Source organism: Scomber japonicus, chromosome 20, assembly GCF_027409825.1.
Source record: "Scomber japonicus isolate fScoJap1 chromosome 20, fScoJap1.pri, whole genome shotgun sequence".
Lineage (NCBI taxonomy): Eukaryota > Metazoa > Chordata > Actinopteri > Scombriformes > Scombridae > Scomber > Scomber japonicus.
Genome location: NC_070597.1, coordinates 3,901,898 through 3,924,772, shown reverse-complemented (window position 1 = coordinate 3,924,772; position 22,875 = coordinate 3,901,898). Strand labels below are relative to the sequence as shown.

Genomic DNA, 22,875 nt, shown 5'->3' with positions numbered 1-22,875 from the left:
CTGTAAAATCATTAACTTAATACTTAAGAGACAAGTTCAAGCAACTTTTAAATGTCTCAGAATGATTTAATAACTTACTATAGTTCATATGTTGGCATAAATCAAGCCTGCTTTCTTATAAACCTTCAAAAAAAACTCAATGAATGTGTTCTGTGAATGAATTAAAACAGCTATAAGAATCAGAAAAATCTCAAAGACTCAAGTTTAAGGGGAAGTTTTCATTTCATGCATTTAAAGTGTGCAGAGGACCTGAAACCAGTTCTTCCAACATTAATATAACAATGAAGGATCTCTGGGGTTATAATAATTATTGGATTTAAATGAGAGATATGTGAGGAAGCATCAAGAGTAGAGTTGAATAGATGAATAGAGTGAGACATATTGTTATTCATTTTGCCTCCGTGTCATCGTTACTTCGTCTGAAATTGATGAAAACAGTGCCAACAATGACGAAAGCTACCCTAACCCACTCCAGGCCCTTTTTTCTCCTGTACTCAAATGACTCCTCACATTTTGATGAGCTGAAGTGTCTCATACTTGTTTGCTCAAGTTGGGAAAGCATGAGCAGAACTCTTCACTGCTTGTTAAGTATATTTTCAAGACAGCAAAAGAAAAAGTGTAAGAGTTTAACCCTCCTGTTGTCCTTGAGTCAAGGAAGGAAGGAAGGGAGGGAGGGAGGGAGGGAGGGAGGAAGGAAGGAAAGGAGGAAAGGAAAGGAAAAGAAAGGAAAGGAAAGGAGGAAGGAAGGAAGGAAGAAGGAAGAAGGAAGGAAAGGAGGGAGGAAGGAAGGAGGGAGGAAAGAAGTAAGGGAGGAAAGGAAAGAAGGAAGAAGGAAGGAAAGGAGGGAGGAAAGAAGGAGGGAAGGAAGAAGGGAGGAAGATATGAAAGAAGGACAGAGGAAAGAAAGAGAGAAGGGAGGGAGGAAGGAAGGAAGGAAGGAAGGAAGGAAAGGACGGAGGAAGGAGGGAATGAAAGAAGGAGGGAAGAAAGGGGGATGGAGGAAGTACAGACGGAAGGAAGGAAGGAAAGAAGAATAAGACGGGGTCAATTTGACCCGGGAGGACGACACGAGGGTTAAAGGACAGTGTTGGTGTTAAAGCAGCTTTAATAATACCACTGTATGAGCTGTTGGTTTTGTCTCGAAGTGATTCATTATCAGAGACTCTGCAGCTCCTCTCTGCAGCTTTATGGAGCTTTATAGTTGAGTTTCAGCTCATTGTTTATCTGTCCGGCTGCAACTTTACTGTTCTGGTTCACTCTCAGCTGCTCTCATAGCCTCGTTTTCAGAGAAAGAGCTGCACATATAATGAAAAGGTCTCTGTTCACTTCCTGCTCAGCTCCAAATCTGACCAGCTGCTGCATTAAAACCCTTAAACAGGCAAAGTGCTCCATGAGATACATTTATATTTACATTTTTTATAGCTTGCATTCCTTTCTTCCTTCCTCCCTCCTTCTCTCTTTCTTTCCTCCCCCCTACCTTCCTCCCTTCCTCTTTTCCATTCTCCCTCCCTCCCTCCTACCTTCTTTCCTTCCTTCTTTCCTCCATCCTTCCTTCCTTCCTTCCTTCCTTTCTCTCTTTTAACAGAGCTAAAAGAGAGTTAATACTGGACAGAAACACGACTCTTAATGAATCATGATGTTGGAAATAAACTTCAACATATCAACTTGAACTGTTATATTATTATTTTCGCCAAAAATAAATAATTCATTGCAGATTTAACTACAATTCTTCTGTCTATTTCCAAATCCATACTACACATTTGTGGATTTTTACCAGGCGGGGGAGTTCTGGTCCTCTGAAATGAGGCCAACCAGGAAGTAACTTAGAACTGCATTCTATCAAAAGGCCACCAGGGGGCGACCGTCTCTATACAAGTCAATGGAGAATTCACCAACTTCTCACTTGATTTCTAACCTCAGTAAACGTTTTCAAAATGTGTTTATGGTCTCAATCGCTAGTTTAAAGCCTTCTTCAATGCAGTATGATGTTCATTTGGGACATTTTGGCCTCCCTGATTTTATATGTGACGATAAAGCAGGGTATGCATTAGGGCGTGGCTACGTCCTGATTGACAGGTTGGTTGACCAATGTCCTCGAGATCCAGCCCTCGCAACCATAGCAACCTCCCCGCCCCGCCCATGGCTCCGCCTCATGTCCAAATAAGTAGAATCCGCCTAGATTAACTAGATAGATAGAAACTATTGGCTTCCGAGCAGCAGTCCACAAACCAATGGGTGACGTCACGGATGTTACGTCCATTTCTTTTATACAGTCTGTGATTTTTACATATATTTTGGTTTTGTTTCATATTTCCACACAGATGACAAACCTGCTTGAGTTGTGTGTAATCCATTAGCCTTTGTAATTACTGTCAGTGTCACATTTATTATCGTACGATGCTGTAATTTAATCCGCTCGGCATGATATCATAACGATAATGTAACTCTGATGAAATTTAATACTGACTTATTTATTGTGATGGATTACTCAACTCTACAGATGTTATTCAATTGAAACATGAATTTTAACCCTCCTGTTGTCCTTGGGTGAAGGAAGGAAGGGAGGGTGGAAAGAGGGAAAGAAGGAAAGGAGGGAGGAAAGAGGGAAGGAAGAAGGAAAGGAGGGAAGAAAGGAGGGAGGAAAGAAAGAGAGAAGGAGGGAAGGAGGAAGGAAAGGAGGGAGGAAAGAAGGATGGGAAGGAGTGAAGGAAAGGGGGGTGGAAGGAAGAAGGGAAGGAAGGAAGGAAGGAAGGAAGGAGAGAGGAAACAAAAGAGAGAATGGGGGTAAGGAAGGAAGGAAGGAAGGAAGGAAGAATGAAGGAAAGGAAGGAGGGAGGAAGGGAGGAAGGAGGGAAGGAAGAAGGAAGGAAAGGAAGGAAGGAGGGAGGAAACAAAAGAGAGAATGGGGGGAAGGAAGGAAGGAAGAAGGAAGGAAAGGAGGGAGGGAGGGAAGGAAGAAGGAAGGAGGGAGGAAGGAGGGAAAGAAGAAAGAAGGAGGGAAGGAGGAAGGAAGGAACAGTCAAAACGGACAGGGTTTGCTTTAATATCATGTACTGTAATGTGATTTTGTAGTAAATGGATTCCTCATCACTTAAACACCTTCTCCTCTTTCTTCTTCTTCTTCTTCTTCTTCTTCTTCTTCTTCTTCTTCTTTCAGTCCAACTCCAGAAATCCACAGATCTCGGCCGCCACACTCTCCTCTACCTGAAAGAGATCGGGAATGGCTGGTTTGGGAAGGTAAGCTCACTTCTGACGCCTCTGGACGCTCCTACTTCACACCTCTTTAGCTTTTTTTCTTTTTTCTATGATCTTGGACTCTTTGAGGATTTGAGGATGGATGAAAAAAAAAAAAAAAAAAAAAAAAAATGTCTGCCACGCTGCGTTACCTGTGTAATGTGTGAGCGTGTAATGTCAGCCTGATCCTCCGCGCCCTTTGATGTCGGCTTGTCTCAGAGTTGGAGAACATATACAGTCAAGCCCAAAATTATTCATACCTCTGGCAAATTTTGAATTAACCCTCCTGTTGTCCTTGAGTCAAGGAAGCAAGGAAGAAAGGGAGGGAGGAAGGGAGGGAGGGAGGGAGGAAGGAAGGAAGGAAGGAAGGAAGGAAGGAAGGAAGGAAGGAAGGAAGGAAGGAAGGAAGGAAGGGAGGGAGGAAGGAAGGAAGAAGGGAAAGGAAGGAAGGAAGGAAGGAAGGAAGGAAGGAAGGGAGGAAGGGAGGGAGGGAGGAAGGAAGGAAGAAGGGAAAGGAAGGAAGGAAGGAAGGAAGGAAGGGAGGAAGGAAGAAGGAAGGAAGGAAGGAAGAAAGGGAGGGAGGAAAGGAGGGAGGGAGGGAGGGAGGAAGGAAGGAAGGAAGGAAGAAGGGAAAGGAAGGAAGGAAGAAAGAAGGACGGGAGGAAGGAAGAAGGAAGAAAGGAAGGGAGGAAGGAAGGAAGGGAGAAAGGAAGAAGGAAGGAAGGAAGGAAGGAAGGGAGGGGGGAAGGAAAGGATGGAGGGAAAGGAAGGAAGGAAGGAAGGAAGGAAGAAAGAAGGACGGGAGGAAGGAAGAAGGAAGGAAGGAAGGAAGAAAGAAGGACGGGAGGAAGGAAGAAGGAAGGAAGGAAGAAAGGAAGGGAGAAAGGAAGGAAGGGAGGGAGGAAGGAAGGAAGGAAGGAAGAAGGGAAAGGAAGGAAGGAAGGAAGGAAAGAAGGAGGGAAGGAAGGAAGTAAGGAAGGAAGGAAGGAAGGAAGAAGGAGGGAGGAAAGGGAGATGGAGGAAGTACAGACAGAAGGAAGGGAGGGAGGGAGGAAGAAACAGACGGGGTCAATTTGACCCGGGAGGACGAAACAAGGGTTAAAGTTACGCTCGGTGCCCATATCGTGTTTTTTACACCCTGATAACATGTTGTTGTCATCTTCTCTCTCTCTCTCTCTCTCTCCCCTTCCCTCTCTCCCTCTCTCCTGTTTCTCTCTCTATCTACTTCTCCTCCTTTTTCTGACTCATACTCATGAATACACATCCGTCTCTTCCACCCTTGTGTACCTTGACTGGGTATGTCCATCTCTGTCTGTGTGTGTGTGTGTGTGTGTGTGTGTGTGTGTGTCTCTGTCTGTGTGTGTCTGTGTGTGTGTGTGTGTGTGTGTGTGTGTGTGTGTCTGTGTGTGTGTCTGTGTGTGTGTGTGTGTGTGTCTGTGTGTGTGTGTGTGTGTGTGTGTGTGTTGTGTCTCGTTGCTCAACTCCTGCATGACTGCTTGATGTTGTTCTTCGTCTGCCTTTTGTGTGTGACGGTCTCTCCCACTCTCCCATGCTTGTCTCTCTGTGTGTAAATGTCCGTCTGTCCGTCTGTCCGTCTGTCCGTCCGTCTTCCTCGTGCATATTCGTCTCCCTCTGTTCACTGTTTCAGGTTCTGCTGGGCGAGGTCAACGCTGGCCTTAATACCACCCAAGTCGTGGTCAAAGAGCTGAAAGCCAGCGCCAGCGTGCAGGACCAGATGCATTTCCTGGAGGAAGCACAAGCTTTCCGGTACACATTAACATCTGTGACCTGTGTGTGGTTGGATCTATGTGTGTTTTTCAAGGGAGAACAGTGTTGGTAGTCACACTTTTTACTTTCTTTTTTAATTCCTCTTAAACTGGATCTTGAGTAGATTCCCTTTTAATTTGTAATGGAAGTCTACAGTAAAGTGTCAGGAAGGGATTAAAAAGTGCCTTAGACATTTAAAATATTTAGTTTTATTGAAATACTACAACCCATCAACACATCTCCTGCATCAAGAGAACATAAATCATTCCTATAAGTGCTTTTTTTATTCCTTTATATAATAATATTATGCAGTTTAACCTCTCTGACTGATCTGAGCTTCACATCTGGAGGAGTCTGGACCTTGTTTGTCTTCCTGACTAAGTTCCTGCTCATTTTTACTCTCTAAAAAGAAAGAAAGGACTCGATATATCACACCATATAAACTCATTGTGTAAAAGCCCATTTAAAAGACCAAACCGTTCTTCTCATCTCAGTGTTAATTTACTCCAGAAATGACTTTGGAAGAAGCATCTCACCCAAATTCGGAGACTTTCAGCACCAACAGTTTTTAACAGCGCCCTCTAGAGATCAACATCATGAATGTGACAAATAAAAAATGTAGACAATCTTAGATATTTAAAATGTACTTTTATTGAAATACAACAACCTCACACATCTCCTGCATCTAGAGAACATGAATGATTCCTATAAGAGCATTTTTTAATCCTTCTATAATAATATGATGCAGTTTAACCTCTCTGACTGATCTGAGCTTCACATCTGGTAAAGTTCATGCTCATTTTTACTCTCTAAAAAGAAAGAAAGGACTCGATATATCACACCATATATGTTTTTATACCAACATGTGACGACCAACCCTGAAGAGAAAGTGACAAACATCCCCAACTGGACGCTAATAACCTCATGATGTAGTTAAACTATCGCTCTCCCTTCATACTTTTTTAATAGTAATGATTGTTTTATTATAAACTCATTGTGTAAAAGCCTAGAAAAGAGAGCTGGAGATTTACCAAACTGTCACACATCTCAGTGTTAATTTACTCCAGAAATGACTTGAAAGAAGCATTCAGAGACTTTCAGCCCCAGCACTATAACAGCGCCCTCTAGAGACCAACATCTAGTTTAATGTGATAACCGACCCTGTTCTCCCCTTGTTCTGTGTCCGATGTGATGAAGTAACTGAATTAATACATCAATTAAAGTACATGTAACTTGAAACTTTCTTCTTTTCAGAGGTAAATATTTAGCTTTTTGCTCTTCTACATTTACTTGATGGTTGGAGTTACTGGTGACTTTGCAATTTCAGACCTACACTACATTTAAAACTAATATAAACTTAGATAGAAAATATCATGATATATAATATATAAAGACAAGGATTATACTGCTGAGATAAACAACAAACTTGTGAAGGTATCTAAGCAAATAAAATAAAATAATAAATAGGAAAGAGGGAATATAAACAAGTTTAAATAAAGGATAAAAGTAAAACACAAAATAATACTAATTATATTGAATATCAAAATCAGGTGACTTATGTAGTATAACTGAGTAAAAAGAGCATTTTAATTACATATATGTATAATATTATAATGAGGAAAGTGTGTAGATGTCAGTGTGGTTCAGTACTTCAGCCTGAATTGAAATATATATTAAAGTTATATATTAAAGTACTTGTTTTATAATTTAGCTCCCATGAATCTGATGTTATTCTGCATCTTCAAAGGTTGAACTGTTTTTTATTTATTCCTGCTTTTTAATGTTTAAAGGATGGCTGTGTTTGAAAATAATCTAATTCTGGCTGGTAAATATACTCAGAAATAAAAATATACATGTTCATATGAAGAGAGAGGAAGTTCATCTTACAGAAAAACTTTCACCGTATAACTATAAAAACTATAAAACAGCTCAATTCATTTAATTTATTTTCAGTATCTCCAATTTAAGAGATCATTCTACAAAATGTGTGTATTTTATAAACTTAAACACTAGGGCTGTCAAACGATTAATTTTTTTAATCGAGATTAATCGCAGAATTTCCATAGTTAATCACGATTAATGACGTTTTGAATAGCATGTTTAAAATCCTGTTATTTTCCATTTGAAGGCAGTTTTAAGCCCATAATGTAAAGCATTTCTTACCAGAGTGTCTTAACTGGGAATCAATCACGGCTCTGCTGCGACTCCCACACTCCAAAATGGTCCTTTGGTGGAGCTGAGGCTGGCTTGGCTGCACCTGGGTGTTTAGCGTGGAGGTGCTAACTCAAACTCCACGTACTCCGGTGGTAGTTAAACTCCGTTTGACACAGGTTGCATTTTACTTTTGACTTGTCAACTGAAGCGTCTGGAAGTGTTTTAAAGTTAAACAAGCCGTTCAAAAGTCCAGTAGCTCTCTTACTTTCCATCAGCGCGGTAGGTTTACTGCAGGAGGCCACTTCAAAGCATAGCGCTACAGCTAGAGGAGCCGTCTACGGGGGAGTAGAAGGGACAAAAAGGCTTGCAACATTAAAATGAAATTTTAAAAAATTAATGCGTTATGGATTGCATTAATCTAATCACGATTAACATGTTAACGCTGACAGCCCTAATAAACACACATTTCATTGCTACCTCTGGTTCACTTTTACATAAATAATCTTACATTTAATTCCTTTGAATCTTTGAAGCTTTACAATCTGCACAACATATGACTTCCTCGAACCTTTGAATGAGCCGGAAAATGGGAGAAACCTGAGGAAGAGCCAGCGAGGATGGACAGATGTGTAATCCAAACTGTGTACACACTATAGATCAAAAGAGTTTGTATAAAAACAGGATGATAAAGTTATACATAAACAGATGACATGTGAGGAATGCATCGGGAGGACATCGATCAACTTCCAGATGTGGCCAAACAAAGACGTGTTTAGTCATGCGATGCATTAAGTCATCCTGTTAAGTCTGAATCATCAAATAATTGCCAGAAAATTCTACTTCTTTGAAACTGGAGTGTTTATATTATAACATGTTTAAGCTCTTAAAGGTTCTGCATAAAGCTCGTATCAGCCACAACATGAAATGAAAGATAAATGAGATTCTATACCTGCTGTATCTAATCTGATACACACATTATCAACAGGAATTTACTATAAAATAAGATACAAAATATTTAATCAATCCATTACTATTCCTATTGAAGCATCAGTAACTAAAAATACTAAAAAGGAGAGATGAAAATACTGCAAAACATACAACAATACTTCAAATAAAGGTGGAAATACTGCAAAAATGACCAAAAAACTGTAAAGAAAGACAAAATTTTGCAACGAAAACCAAAAATATTGCAAAAATTACAAAAATAATTCAAAGGAAAACAAAAATATTGCAAAGAAAGACAAAAGTACTGCAACGAAAAACAAAAATACTGCAAAAATTACAAACATTTTGCAAAGAAAGACAAAAATATTGCAAAGAAAAGCAAAAATATTGCAAAGAAAAGCAAAAATACTTCAAATAAAGGTGGAAATACTGCAAAAATGACAAAAATACTGCAAAGAACGATAAAAAATATTGCAAAGAAAATCAAAAATACTGCAAAGGACGACAAAAATATTGCAAAGAAAATCAAAAATACTGCAAAGGACGATAAAACTTTTGCAAAGGACGATAAAACTTTTGCAAAGGACGACAAGCATTTTGCAAAGGATGAAAAAAAATACTGCAAAGAGAAACAAAAATACTGCAAAGAGAAACAAAAATACTGCAAAGAGAAACAAAAATATTGCAAAGGATGGCAAAAATACTGCAAAAATGACAATGTGTAATTCTTGAAGCAATTCTGGTATTTAATGTATTTCCATAAACACTGCAGATCCACTGTATGAATCTTCACAGTTAATATGTCAGTTTGGATGTGAGGAAATGATTTTTATATGTGTCAACCCAACCCCCCCCCCCCCCCCCCCCTTTCCTCTGCAGGGCCCTCCAGCACCCGGCTCTGCTGCAGTGTCTGGCCCAGTGCACTGAGGTGACTCCGTACCTGCTGGTGATGGAGTTCTGCCCACTGGTGAGTATCCATCCAAACCCCCCACCACCACCCCCACCCACCCCACCCCGCGCTGTGCAGAGAGGAGGAACACTTTATAATGTGTGTAAAAGAGATTAATACAGATTTTAAAAAGTTAATACACAGATGCCAAGAGCCAGCGGAGGCTAAAAATGAGTCTTTTTTAAGTAGATAGAGAGAGAGGGGAGCCGTGTTCCCCTGCTGGGAGTCGGTCATCTCATTTAAAGATTTTAATATTTTAATAAAATGATTATGATGTGAGAGTGCCAGCGCTGCTAAGCACATAAAATGTATTAACCCTCCTGTTATCCTTGAGTCAAAGGAAGGAAGGGAGGAAGGGAGGGAGGAAGGAAAGAAGGAGGGATGGAGGAAGGAAGGACAGAAGGAAGGAAGATGGAAGGATGGAAGGAAGGAAAGGAGGAAGGAAGGGAAGAAGAAGGAAGAAAGGTGGGAGGGATGAAGAAAGAAAGGAAGGAAGGAAAGGAGAGAGGAAGGAAGGGAGGAAAGAAAGAAAGACGGAAGGTAGGAAAGAAGGAGGGATGGAGGAAGGAAGGACTGAAGGAAGGAGGGAAGGAAAGAAGGAGGGATGGAGGGAGGGAGGAAGGACAGAAGGAAGGAAGAAAGGGGGATGGAGGAAGGAAAGAAGGAAGGGAGGAAAGAGAGAGGAAGGAAAGAATGAGAGAAGGAGGAAGGGAGAAAGGACAGACAGACAGAAGGAAAGTAGGAACAATCAAAACAGGCGGGGTCAATTTGACCCGGGAGGACGACAGGAGGACCTGATTCAGTACATTTAGATGGATTGAGAAACAAAAGTTGTAATCTGCAGTTCATGGGATTCTTTTCTTCTTCTTCTGTTAATTATTTTTTGGTAATAAAAACGTTCTTGGCAGCTGCTGTGAAAATTTGGCAGAGGCAGCCGAGGCCCAAAGTTACCAATAAGTCACGTTAGACTGGTACTGTACTCGCAACCATCAGCTCTGCAGGACTGATCAGTTCTTTACATTTAACTCTGATATCTGCTGTGATATTGAAGCAAAGAGAACTCAGGATTAGATCTTTGCAGCTTCACATCTATTAATTTAACTCCACTCTGCTGGGAGAGTAACGAGAGCTGCATGTGATGAAATATGTTTTATTTCATTACAATTACATACTATTTTGTATTAAGAGAACCACAACTACAGATATATTAACTTCCCTAACCTCCCGGGTCAAATTGACCCTGTCTGTTTTGACAGTTCCTTCCTGTCCTTCCTCCTTCCCTCCTTCTCTCTTTCTTTCCTTCCCCCATCCCCCTGTCTTCCTTCCTTCCTTCCTTCCCTCCCTCCTTCCTTTCCTTCCTCCCTTCCTCCTTCTCTCTCTTTCCTCCCCTCCTTCCTACAGTACCTTCCTTTCTTTCTTTCTTCATCTCTCCCTCCTTTCCTTCCTTCTTCTTCCCTTCCTTCCTCCTTTCCTTCCTTCCATCTTTCAATCTTAACTCCCTTCCTTCCTTCCTCCCTCCTTTCCTCCCTTCCTTCCTTGACTCGAGGACAACAGGAGGGTTAATACATAAAATCTTAAACTTACATCCACTTCTTCTCCCTCATTAAAAAGTTTCACCAAACATCTCCTACAGGACTGAACTGAAGAAATAGCTTACTACTTTTTTTATCTATTATAATGTACAATAACAACACTGCCCCCTGGTGGTCAGAGGTGATATAACACACTGATTGACTGTCCCTGTGTGTCTGTGCTGTGGTTTTTAAGGGGGATGTGAAGAGTTACCTCCGGAGCTGTAGGACTGCAGAGACGGTGACCCCGGAGCCTCTGATCCTGCAGCGGATGGCGTGTGACATCGCCTCGGGGCTGCTGCACCTGCACAAACACCACTTCACACACAGGTAGCACACACACTCGCCAGCTTCTTCTTCTTCTTCTACTTCTTCTTCTTCTACTTCTTCATTTCAGGGTTTGCACCACTTCTTTTTTGCTGCTCCTACTTCTTCTTCTTCTTCTCCCCCCCCCCCATCTGGTTGCTTCCTGGAACAATATCCTGGTGCTGCCTGAGTGCTCCTTACAGACTCCAGCATCAGTGATTTTGTTGCAGGCGGTGACTCTTCCTCTCCAGAGCAACTCAAACCTCCGCCAGCTTTTTTTTTTTTTTTTTTTCGTAAAGGTTGATAAGTTGGATTTTGGATTTTGGATTTTGTGGCCGGTCAGTCATGTGATCTGTTTCTGTTACGCAAGAAATACGACATTTACTGCAATGTTCTGGTTCTTGTTTAGTATGTTTATAAATAATGAAGACATGTAACAGCTGTTTACTCCTCTTTCTCCTCCTCCTCCTTCTCTCCCTCCTCTTCCTCCTTGTCCTCCTCTTCCTCCTCCTCTTCCTCCTCTTCCACCTCTTTCACCTCCCCCTCCTCTTCTTCTTCATCCTCCCCTCCTTCTCCTCCCCTCCTCCTCCCCCTCCTCTTCCTCCTCCTCCTCTTCCTCCTCCTCCTCCTCCTCCCCCTCCTCTTCTTCTTCCTCCTCCTCTTCCTCCTCTGCCCCCCCTCCTCCTCTTCCTGTTCCTCCTCCTTCTCTTCCTCCTCCATCTCTTCCTCCACCACCTCCTCCTCCTTCTTCTTCACCCTCTCTCCACCTCCTCTTTCTCCTTCTCCTCCTCCTCCTTTTCCTCCTCCTCGTCCTTCTCCTCCTCCCCCTCTTCCTCCTCCTCATCCTCCTCCTCCTCCTTCTTCTTCCCCCTCTCTCCACCTCCTCTTCCTCTTCCTCCACCTCCTCCTCCTCCTTCTTCTTCCCTCTCTCTCCACCTCCTCTTCCTCTTTCTCCTCCTCCTCCTCCCTTTCTTCTTCCTCCTCCTCCTGCTCCTCCTCCTCCTCCTCCTCTCTGTAACCAGTGACCTGGCTTTGAGGAACTGCTTGTTGACCGCTGACGTCTCGGTGAAGATCGGAGACTACGGTCTGTCTCACGCCAAGTACAAGGTAGAAAAACCCCATGCACTCTGTAAAAATATGCAAACACAGACAAGCAGCATTATTTTCTCTGCAAATAGTTTTAATTTGTTCCCGGGAAATTCGGCCGAATGGGAAAAGAATGAAGACGAAGGGAAGCTTGTTGAGTTGAGTAAACAAGTGACTCAAACCCACCCGAGTGAGTTTCTACAGAAATGATAGATTTAATTCCTCAGTGCTGATTTTAAGTGCTTCAATTTAATAAAGAAGGACGATATAAAAACTTAACAGATACACTTTTTGGGTGGGATTCTTTGGAAAAAAGCGTAATATTTAATTAGTCAAAACTGTAATAAAAATGTTTCGATATATTTAAAAACATGATGAAACACAAGACCACATATTAACACCATAATAAATACTACATGAATGCAACTTAGGAAGGATGGAAGGATGGAAGGATGGAAGGAAGGAAGGGAAGAAGAAGGCAGGAAAGGAGGGAGGGATGAAGAAAGAAAGGAAGGAAGGTAGGAAGGAGGGGAGGAAAGAGAGAGAAGGAGGAAGGGAGGAAGGAAGGAAGGGAGGAAAGAAAGAAGGAAGGGAGGAAAGAAAGAAGGAAGGGAGGAAAGAAAGGAGGGAAGGAAGGAAGGAAGGAAATGAGAGAGGAAGGAAGGGAGGAAAGAAAGAAGGAAGGGAGGAAGGAAGGTAGGAAGGAGGGGAGGAAAGAGAGAGAAGAAGGAAGGGAGGAAGGAAAGGAAGGAAAGAAGGAAAGAAGGAGGGTGGGATGAGGAAAGAAAGGTAGGAAGGAGGGGAGGAATGAGAGAGGAAGGAAGGGAGGAAAGAAGGAAAGAAGGAGGGATGGAGGAAGGAAGGAAGAAAGGTGGATGGAGGAAGGAAAGAGGGAAGGGAAGAAAGAAAGAGAGAAGGAGGGAGGGAAGAAAGAAAGAAGGAACAATCAGAACAGACTGGGTCAATTTGACCCGGGAGGATGACAGGAAGTTGCATTTACATACAGCAAAAGAAATAGACCAGACTTCATAAACTTCTTTTCTAGTAATTAGTCCTTGCAGTATTAAGAGTTAAAAGTCTTCTTCTTCTGTGCAGCTGAGATAATGATTAAGATGATCTGATTTTGCTGCTCTGTTAATATTTTCCTCTTCCACTTCCTGTCAGGATGATTACTACGTGACATTAGATCAGATGTTTGTGCCGCTGCGCTGGATCGCTCCGGAGCTGGTGGACGAGGTGCACGGAAACCTGCTGGTGGCTGACCAGACCCAACAGAGCAACATCTGGTAGGGTTAAACACACACACACACATATATACACACACACACACACACACACACACACACACACGCACACACACACACACACACACACACACACACACACACACACACACACACACATATACACACACACACACACACACACGCACACACACACACACACATACACACACAAAGAAACACATGTAACCCTCCTGTTGTCCTCGAGTCAAGGAAGGAAGGAAGGAAGGGATAGAGAGAGGAAGGTAGGGGGAGGAAAGAAAGAGAGGAGGGAAGGAGGGATGGAGGGAGGGAGGGAGGGAAGGAAGGAAGGAAGGAAGGAAGGAAGGAAGGAAGGAAGGAAGGAAGGAAGGAAGGAAGGAAGGAAGGGAGGGAAGGAGGGATGGAAGGAGGAAGAGAGGTAGGGGGGAGGACAGAAAGAGAGAAGGAGGGAGGGAGGAAAGGAAGGAAGGAAGGGAGGAAGGAATAATGCATTCCCTAACCCTAAACTGGACCTAAACTTTAACTTTAAAACCAATTGGCCCTTGACACTGTGAGGACCGGCCAAAATGTCCTCACAATGCTGATTTTCAAGATACAAAGACATGAACACACCCAGAGAAACATTTGTCTTTATATCCTTGTGAGGACATTCATCTAGACTCTAGACCCTTACTCTAAACCCTAAACTGAACCTAAAACCAAGTCTTAACTCTCAAATTGCCCCTTGAAGTTATGAGAAATGTCCTCACAACGCTGGTTTTCAACAGAAATAGGGTCCCTCAAAGATAGTTAGACACACACACACACACACACACACACACACACACACACACACACACACACACACACACACACTCTCTCTCTCTCTCTCTCTCTCTCTCTCAAATATCCCGGCACATTTGGTTATGTAGCTATACTTTCCAACCTAAATGTAACACAGATCTCATAGACAGTATCAGGTTATAAGAGAATAACTGACTACATATTTTATTTTTCTGGCCAAAACTTGATGAAGATATTGCGGCTGCTCTTAAACTCCATCTCCATCTCCATCTCCATCTTTTCTCACAAAGACAGAACATGTTGAGATATACTCCAGAGCTCAGACTGATTATTTAGTGTAATCAATCCAAACAATGTGCAATCTAAATACTGAAAGACGAGGAGATGATTACAGCCCAAAAACAACACGTTTTAGAGGGGTTTATTTGTAGATATGGTTTTGATTACATTTAAAAAGAAGCTTTAATCTTTCACCATTATACTATAAAATGATCTTTTATCCTAACGTTGTGCATATAAAGAAGGTCATGACAAAAAGTATGGAAGATATTTTGGATTTCTGTGTGTCTCTCATCCCTCCTTTCCTTCCTTCCTTCCTTCCTTCCTTCCTCTCTCCTCTCTTCCTTTTTCCCTCCCCATTACCCTCCTTCCTTCCTCTTTTCCTTTCTCCCTCCCTCGTCCCTCATTCCTTCTTTCCTTCCTTCTTCCTTCCTCCCTCCCTCCCTCTTTTCCTCCCTTCCTCCCTCCTTCCTTCCTTCCTTCCTTCCTCCCTCCCTCCCTCCTTCCCTTCCTCCCTCCCTCCTTCCTTCCTTCTTTCCTTCCCTCCTCCCTTCCTTCTTTCCTCCCCATTACGTCCTTCTTTCCTTCTTCCTCTCTTCCTCCCTCCCTTCCTTTCTTTCCTCCCTTCAATCCTTCCATCCTTCCTCCCTCCCTTCCTTCCTTGACTCGAGGACAATAGGAGGGTTAAATACTTGTTTTATGTATGAAATGCTCTATATAAATATAAATAAAGCTGCCTTGCCTTAATCTTCACGTGGTGCTTGTTCTCCTCTGTCTCAGGTCGCTGGGTGTTACCATCTGGGAGTTGTTTGAGCTGGGAAACCAACCTTACAGACATTACTCTGACAGACAAGTGCTAACCTACGCTGTGAGGGAGCAGCAGCTGCGACTGCCCAAACCGCTGCTCAAAGTGCCTCTGGCCGAGCGATGGTGAGATACACACACACACAAAAACTCACACACACGCAGAAACACACGCACACACACAGACACACACACAGACACACAGAAACACAAGGAAACACATTTAACCTTCCTGTTGTCCTCGAGTCAAGGAAGGAAGGAAGGGAGGAAGATGGAAGGAAAGGAGGGTGGAAGGAAGGAAGGAGGAAGGTAGGGGGGAGGAAAGAAAGAGAGAAGGAGGGAGGGAGGAAAGGAAGGAAGGGAGGGAGGTAGGCAGGAGGAAGGAGGGAGAGAGGAAAGAAGGACAGAAGGAAGTTGGGAGGAAAGGAAGGAAGGGAGGAAGGTAGGCAGGAGGAAGGAGGGAGGGAGGAAAAAAGGACAGAGGGAAGGAAGGAAAGAAGGAAGGAAGGAAGGAAGGAAGGAAGGGAGGGAGCGAGGACAGAAGGAAGGAAGGAAGGAAGGAAGGGAGGAAGGAGGTAAGTAAGTAAGGAATTAAAGGAGGGTGGATGGAAGGAAAGGAGGAAGGTAGGGGGGAGAAAAGAAAGAGAGAAGGAGGGAGGAAAGGGAGGAAAGGAAGGGAGGAAGGAGGAAAAAAGGACAGAAGGAAGGAAGAAAGGAAGGAGGGAGGGAGGGAGGAAGGAAGTAAGGAAAGAAGGAAGGAAAGAAGGAAGAAGAAGAAGAAGAAAGAGGAGGACAATTTAATCTGTTTCAGGACGAGTGGATTCTCATTTCTACTGCAAAGAATTTAATTACTTTCCTAGTTTGGGGACATTTATTTTTCAGTTTTCTTCTTTTTTTAGTCCCGTTATTACAACTTCATTAAATAATTTGTTATTTGCACCAGAAAATGTCTACAAGCACATTTTTTCATCAGTGGTCCCTCGACGGGGGAACGCCGGCGATGCTCTGCTCTGAGATCAGAGACGAAACAGTAACAAACATTAAGAGAAAATTAAACACTGTGCTAATTATTTTTTTTGTTCCTTGAATTAAACATGATAACATTTCAGTTTTACAAACAAGAAAAACCCAATTTTAACAACGCTGGGTCCTAAAAATCATGTTTATATACATCTAAACTGTTTTCCCAGTTATGTTGAGTTGGCCTGACTGGATTATGTTCACAAGAAATGTTTGGTTGGATGTTTTTGGAAGGAAGGAAGGAAGGAAGGAAGGAAGGAAGGAAGGAAGGAAGGAAGGAAGGAAGGAAGGAAGGAAGGGAGGAAGAAGGATGGATGGAAGGAGGAAAGAAGGACAGAAGGAAGGAAGGAGAGAAAGGAGGGTGGAAGGAAGGAAGGAAGGAAGGAAAGCAGGGTGTAAGGAAGGAAGGAAAGGAAAGGAGGGTGGAAGGAAGGAAGGGAGGAAGGAAGGGAAGGAGGAAGGTAGTGGGGAGGAAAGGAGGGTGGAAGGAAGGAAGGAAGGAAGGAAGGGAGGTAAGGAGGAAGGTAGGGGGAGGAAAGAAAGAGAGAAGGAGGGAGGAAAGGAAGGAAGGGAGGAAGGTAGGCAGGAGGAAGGAGGGAGGGAAGAAGGAAGGAAGGAGGAAAGAAGGACAGAAGGAAGGAAGGAAGGAAGGAAGGGAGGAAAGAAGGACAGAAGGACGGGAGGAAGGAAGGGAGGAAGGAAGGCAGGAAAGCAGGGTGTAAGGAAGGAAGGAAAGGAAAGGAGGGTGGAAGGAAGGAAGGGAGGAAGGAAGGGAAGGAGGAAGGTAGTGGGGAGGAAAGGAGGGTGGAAGGAAGGAAGGAAGGAAGGAAGGGAGGTAAGGAGGAAGGTAGGGGGAGGAAAGAAGGAAGGAAGGAGGGAGGAAAGAAGGACAGAAGGAAGGAAGGAAGGAAGGAGGGAAGGAAAGAAGAATGGAGGGAGGGAGGAAAGAAGGACAGAAGGAAGGAAGGTAGGCAGGAGGAAGGAAGGAAGGGAAGGAGGAAGGTAGGGGGGAGGAAAGAAAGAGAGAAGAAGGGAGGAAAGGAAGGAAGGGAGGAAGGTAGGCAGGAGGAGGGAGGGAGGGAGGAAAAAAGGACAGAAGGAAGGAAGAAAGGAGGGAAGGAAGGAGGGAAGGAAAGAAGGACATTTCAGTATTACAAACAAGAAGAAAAACCCAATTCTAACAACGCTGGGTCCTAAAAATCATGTTTATATACATCTAAACTGTTTTCCCACTTATGTTGAGTTGGTCTGACTGGATTATGTTCACAAGAAATGTTTGGTTGGATGTTTTTGGAAGGAAGGAAGGAAGGAAGGAAGGAAGAAGGATGGATGGAAGGAGGAAAGAAGGACAGAAGGAAGGAAGGAGAGAAAGGAGGGTGGAAGGAAGGAAGGAAGGAAGGAAAGCAGGGTGTAAGGAAGGAAGGAAAGGAAAGGAGGGTGGAAGGAAGGAAGGAAGGGAAGGAAGGGTAGGAGGAAGGTAGTGGGGAGGAAAGGAGGGTGGAAGGAACGAAGGGAGGTAAGGAAGAAGGTAGGGGGAGGAAAGAAAGAGAAGGAGGGAGGAAAGGAAGGAAGGGAGGAAGGTAGGCAGGAGGAAGGAGGGAGGGAGGAAAAAAGGACAGAAGGAAGGAGGTAAGGAAGGAAGGAGGAAAGGAAGGAAGGGAAGAAGGTAGGCAGGAGGAGGGAGGGAGGAAAAAAGAACAGAAGAAAGGGAGGAAGGAAGGAAGGAGGAAAGAAGGACAGAAGGAAGGAAGGGAGAACAGACGGAAGGGAGGAAGGAAGGAAGGAAGGAGGAAAGAAGGACAGAAGGAAGGAAGGGAGAAAAGAAGGAAGGAGGGAGGGAGGAAAGAAGGACAGAAGGAAGGGAGGAAGGAAGGCAGGAGGAAGAATCCTAAATTATCAGCATGTAGACACATTTGTCAGAGTTTGCAGTAACTTGTATGTTTTTGTCAAACCTTTATATCTGATCTGTGCTCTTCAGGTACGAGGTGATGCAGTTCTGCTGGCTCCAACCGGATCAGAGGCCCAACGCAGAGGAAGTCCACCTGCTGCTCAGCTACCTGTGTGCCAAGGGGGCCAGCGAGGCCGAAGAAGACTTTGAGAGACGATGGAACTCCATGCGTCCCAATGCCGGACACAACAACCTCCGTGGTGCCTGTGTGATGTCACGAGATCACCCCTCAATAACCTCCTCCTCCTCTTTCCCTCTCCTCGAGCAGTTCTCGACAGGCGACGGCTACCACTCGGAGTCTGGGGATGACATACTAACAGTCACAGAGACGAGCCACGGCCTGAACTTTGAGTACAAGTGGGAGCAAGCCAGAGCAGAGCAGTCGTACAGAGCCTCGGACTCGTCTGCCGCGCTGGGTCATCAGGCGTTTTACCCACCAGGAGGCATTGTGGGAGGCTGCCCCATGGAGAGCCACAGCCACGGGGTTTCACCTCTTTACTACCAACCAAAACATCTACATGCTCCAGGCGTACTCCCCGTCCTCAGTGCCCATAGCCCCTCTGTAAGCAGCGAATACTACATCCGCATTGAAGAGCCGGTAGACTGTAACATTGATCTGGACTACACCATGTGCTCCTACAGCCCAGACTACCAGGGCAGCAGTGGGAGCTTCCTGACTGGGAGCGCCGACTCGGGCGAGTGCATGGCCTGCCCATCACAGACCAAGAATATTGGTCCTTATTGGTCAGCCGACATCCATAAGTCAGATGTGTATGACTCAAATGACTCAAGTCCTGCTATCTCCTTGACAATGGAGCCTCTTTTAGGGCAAGTGTCAGACAGCAGCCCCATAAGACCCTGGGAGTCTAGTCACTATGTGTCCTATAAAGACCGAGATGGGGGTTACTACTATGAGCACTCGCCACCTTTGGGGATAGATCACTATCTGATTGGAGGTGAGCTTTCCAGTGAGCGTCATCATCAGGAAAGCTGGGGGTCAAGAAGCCTTCGCCAGGCCTTGGGTGAGTTGGAGAACCCGCTTGGTATATCCCCCTCTGTAATCAGTCCACCTCAGCAGGCCTACAGAGACGCATACCTAGACACAAGCCAGGCCTCCATCATTGGGAAGAACGTGACGGGGGGCTACTACGACATGATGGGCTCCCTGAGGAAGACCATGCCCAGCCACACCAGGCACAACAGCCACTCGGTCAGTATCAACATGGAGACAGAGGGGGCGCTCTTTATTGGACACAGAGATAGTGATTCAGAGGAGGAAGAAGAAGATATATTTGTTGAGAGACACACCTGCAACACTTGGCCTTCGAAACATCGCCACAGCAGCGTGGGTCACAGACGGGCGAGCCACAGCTGCAGACAGGACGCTTACGTAGATTTCCACTACACAATGCCGAGCACAGACATCGAAGACTCCTGGCCAGAAGAGCACAGCCTGGCTTTCCACACTCTGCCTAAACCCATTGACTATCTTGAGCCCCACCAGGCCAAAGACAACAGCGCTTGCCTTAATCTGAGTAAACACCACACAATGGTGCCCACAGACAACTGCAATGCCTACATATACCTGTGCCATGAGGGCGAGACTCAGGTGCCAGCATCTGGAGAGTGCTGCCACTCGCACTTTGTGGATCCACTCACCGGCTTGCTAGTCAGAAACAACACCTACAGTCACAGCTACAGCCACAGCAACTACATCAGAGATAAGGTCATTGAAATCCCAAACAATGAAGAGATGATCAATCTATCTCCAGCTCCAGGTGGTCCCATTGTCCCTAAACCTGCTTTGATGAAGACTGAAGACAATGTAGAGCCGTATGTTGACCTCACAACAGATGACTCACTGTTTAAAGAGAAGAGGGAGGATGTAATCAAGGAAAATCTAATCATGCAAAAACCGACAGAGCCTAAAATAGAAGAGGTGACCCTTACAATGACGAAAGCCACTCCTCCTCCTCCTGACGACAACACGCATGTCATGGTTGCTCTCACAGATCCACAGTCAGAGATGAGTCACACTGGCGACAGCGGCGTCGACCGAGGAGGCTCCAGCGTGAGCCTCGCCGACATCCTCGACTGCAGTGACGAGGAAGAGGACGATGACATCACAGACGATATCACCGATGTTACCTCGGGCATCTTCGCAGACGAGTCCAGCGAGCTGAACGCTTCTCCTGCCTTCAAGTCGCTACAGAAGCAGGTAGGAACTCCTGATTCTATGGATTCGATGGATCTGCCGTCTGCAGCCGGGTCCTGTGAAGGTTTCAGTCCTGCGTCCTCTCACCCTTCCAGCTCACCTAAAGCGATGGACAGCGGCTACGACACAGAAAATAATGAGAGCCCTGAGTTTGTCCCCAAAGAGCCTCATGAACCTCGTGAACAACCTCTAGGAAAGCCTCCACTTGACACGAGCCTGGAGGAGCAAGAAGAGGAGGCCCAAGAGATGCCTACAGAGGGGGAGCCATCACTGGATGAGGATTTGGCTTTAGGTACCTCAGAGTCATGTGACGACATCCTTCAACCGCTGAGTGAAAAGACCCCATACAGAGACTCTGCTTACTTTTCAGACTACGAGAACGAAAGGCAGTCCAGGGATGAAGGAGAGGAGCTACCAGAGAAAATAGGAGATGATGAAGAAAATGTTGAAAAGGAACAGCACATGGGAGAAAAGAAGGGTGAGAAAAGGAAGAATGAGGAGGAGGAAGAATTACAGGACACCGTTGCAAGCAAAGACATAAAACTTGAAAGTAAACCCACATTGACTCGAGCAGCAGAGTCGTCTTCGGAGGACTGTGAGCAGGATGAAGTACTGGGTTTACCTCTGCAGCACTCTGATACCGCCTCGATAGCAGAAGGCGGACTGGATGAATGGCCATCTCAGGAGGAGAACTCATCTCTGGGCGACTGGGCAGCAGAGGTGGTGGGCGCTATGGAGGAGGCCCTCGGTGCCCTGCACGAAGAATGTAACTCCAACATTAATGTAGAGGAGGAGGAAGCGGAGGAGGAGGCTCAAGCTTTAGAAACAGCAGAAGAGCCAGCAGCGATCAAGACAATTCAAAACAAGCCATCAGGGATATCCGGAGAAACCCTGCACACCTTACCCAAAGACGAGGTGGCCTTGCAGCACACAGCAAACACCAGGCGGTTCTCTTCTTCTTCGCCTCCACCTCCATCCACCCCTCCACCTCCGCTTCCTGCAGCAGAGGGCCGAGGGTCTCCGGCTGACGGGGAAGAGGCGGACGGCGAGGAGGATGGCGACACAGACGACAGCGACGAGTCGGACGAGGACCTGCGGGCATACAGCGAGCGAGAGCAGAGCGGAGGGGAGGAGAGCGAGGACGAGTGCCACCCGGTGCCCATCGTGGTGAGCGACAACAGCGACGCACACAAGCTGCGCAGCCTCCTCAAGATGCCGACGCTGCTCACAGTGGAGAATCTGGCGGAGGACTTCGAATGCAAGAAGAAGACGGTGTCGTTTTTTGATGATGTCACCGTCTATCTGTTCGATCAGGTGAGTCACAGAGGGTGTATTTAAATACTTTCTTTCACCTATTTACTATTTAAACCTTTGTTTAATGTGAAAGGGGCTCTCATAGTGCCAAAATGAAAGATAATGATCAACAAGTTATTAGAGCCTCATTTAATTCACTGTTTTATGGTTTCATGGCACATTTATTTTATGGGATACCCTTCATTAAACCCCTGTAGATATCCATTTATAAGCAAAAAAAAGCTTTAATAAATCTGCTCAACACTGTTTACCTAAAAGGAAACCTAGCTGAGCATCTAGCAGCTAAAAACCTCAAGATGTTTTCTAGTTAGTGGCGACTAAAACATCCAAAAGGAGAGTGAATACTGGACTTATATTAATCAAGTGGACAGAAACGTGACTCAAAATTAAAGGACAGGTTTCAAATCTGTCTTAAAACAAAAGTCAGGTCCCTAAATTCACAGTGAACCTGTTTTTTTCTTGCTGTAATCATTCCTCCTGTTCATACTAGCCATTACCAGATCCCTTCATAATGCACTTTTTAATGTAATTGATAAGGGGACAATATCCACAGTCCTCTTTCTGTGCAAAAATGTTTTGAATAGGAAGCTTCAGCCGTCCAAATGAGTCAAATCAATCAACATTACAGTCTTTTTTTAGTGCCAAATTCCCTCTTTGTGTTACTATACTTCCACCACAGCTCAACAGGGAAACACTAAGAGGGAATTTGATGCTTAAAAAGACTGTAAATGTGTCAGATATCGACTTTATTTGACTAATTTGAAGCCTCATATTATCTTCACTTCCTCAAAGTAAGGACTGTGGATTTTGTCCTCAATCATTTACATTGAAAGCACATTTATCTTCTAATGGTTAGTACAGGGGTGTCAAACATGCGGCCCGTGGGCCAGATCCGGCCCGCCAAGGGGTCCTATCTGGCTTTCCCACTTTCCTTATTCCTCCCTTCCTTCCTTTCTGTCTTATTTTTCTTCCCTCCTTCTTTCCTTCATTCCTTCTTTCCTTCTTTCCTGTCTTCTTTTCTTCCTTCCTGTCTTATTTTCCTTCCTTCCTTCCTTCCTTCCTTCCTTCCTGTCTTCTTGTCTTCCTTCCTTCCTTCCTTCCTCCCTTCCTTCCTTCCGTCTTTCATTCCTTCCTTCCTTCCTTCTTTCCTGTCTTCTTTTCTTCCTTCCTGTCTTATTTTTCTTTCTTTCCTTCCTTATTGCACTCCTGTCTTCTCTTCCTTCCTTCCTTCCTTC

General features: G+C 44.7%; 1 protein-coding gene across 2 annotated transcripts in view; it reads left to right on the top strand.

Annotated features, from left to right (window-relative positions):
- The window catches only part of aatkb (apoptosis-associated tyrosine kinase b), a 38,661-nt gene that overhangs the window by 13,083 nt on the left and 2,703 nt on the right, over positions 1 to 22,875 (top strand). For both annotated transcript variants that reach the window (XM_053341440.1, XM_053341441.1), the window contains exons 2-9: positions 3,158 to 3,237; positions 4,883 to 5,001; positions 8,980 to 9,067; positions 10,817 to 10,950; positions 11,949 to 12,033; positions 13,177 to 13,298; positions 15,120 to 15,269; positions 18,142 to 21,640. In XM_053341440.1, the coding sequence (XP_053197415.1) occupies positions 3,158 to 3,237; positions 4,883 to 5,001; positions 8,980 to 9,067; positions 10,817 to 10,950; positions 11,949 to 12,033; positions 13,177 to 13,298; positions 15,120 to 15,269; positions 18,142 to 21,640 (4,277 nt within the window). The remainder of the gene's footprint in view (positions 1 to 3,157; positions 3,238 to 4,882; positions 5,002 to 8,979; positions 9,068 to 10,816; positions 10,951 to 11,948; positions 12,034 to 13,176; positions 13,299 to 15,119; positions 15,270 to 18,141; positions 21,641 to 22,875) is intronic.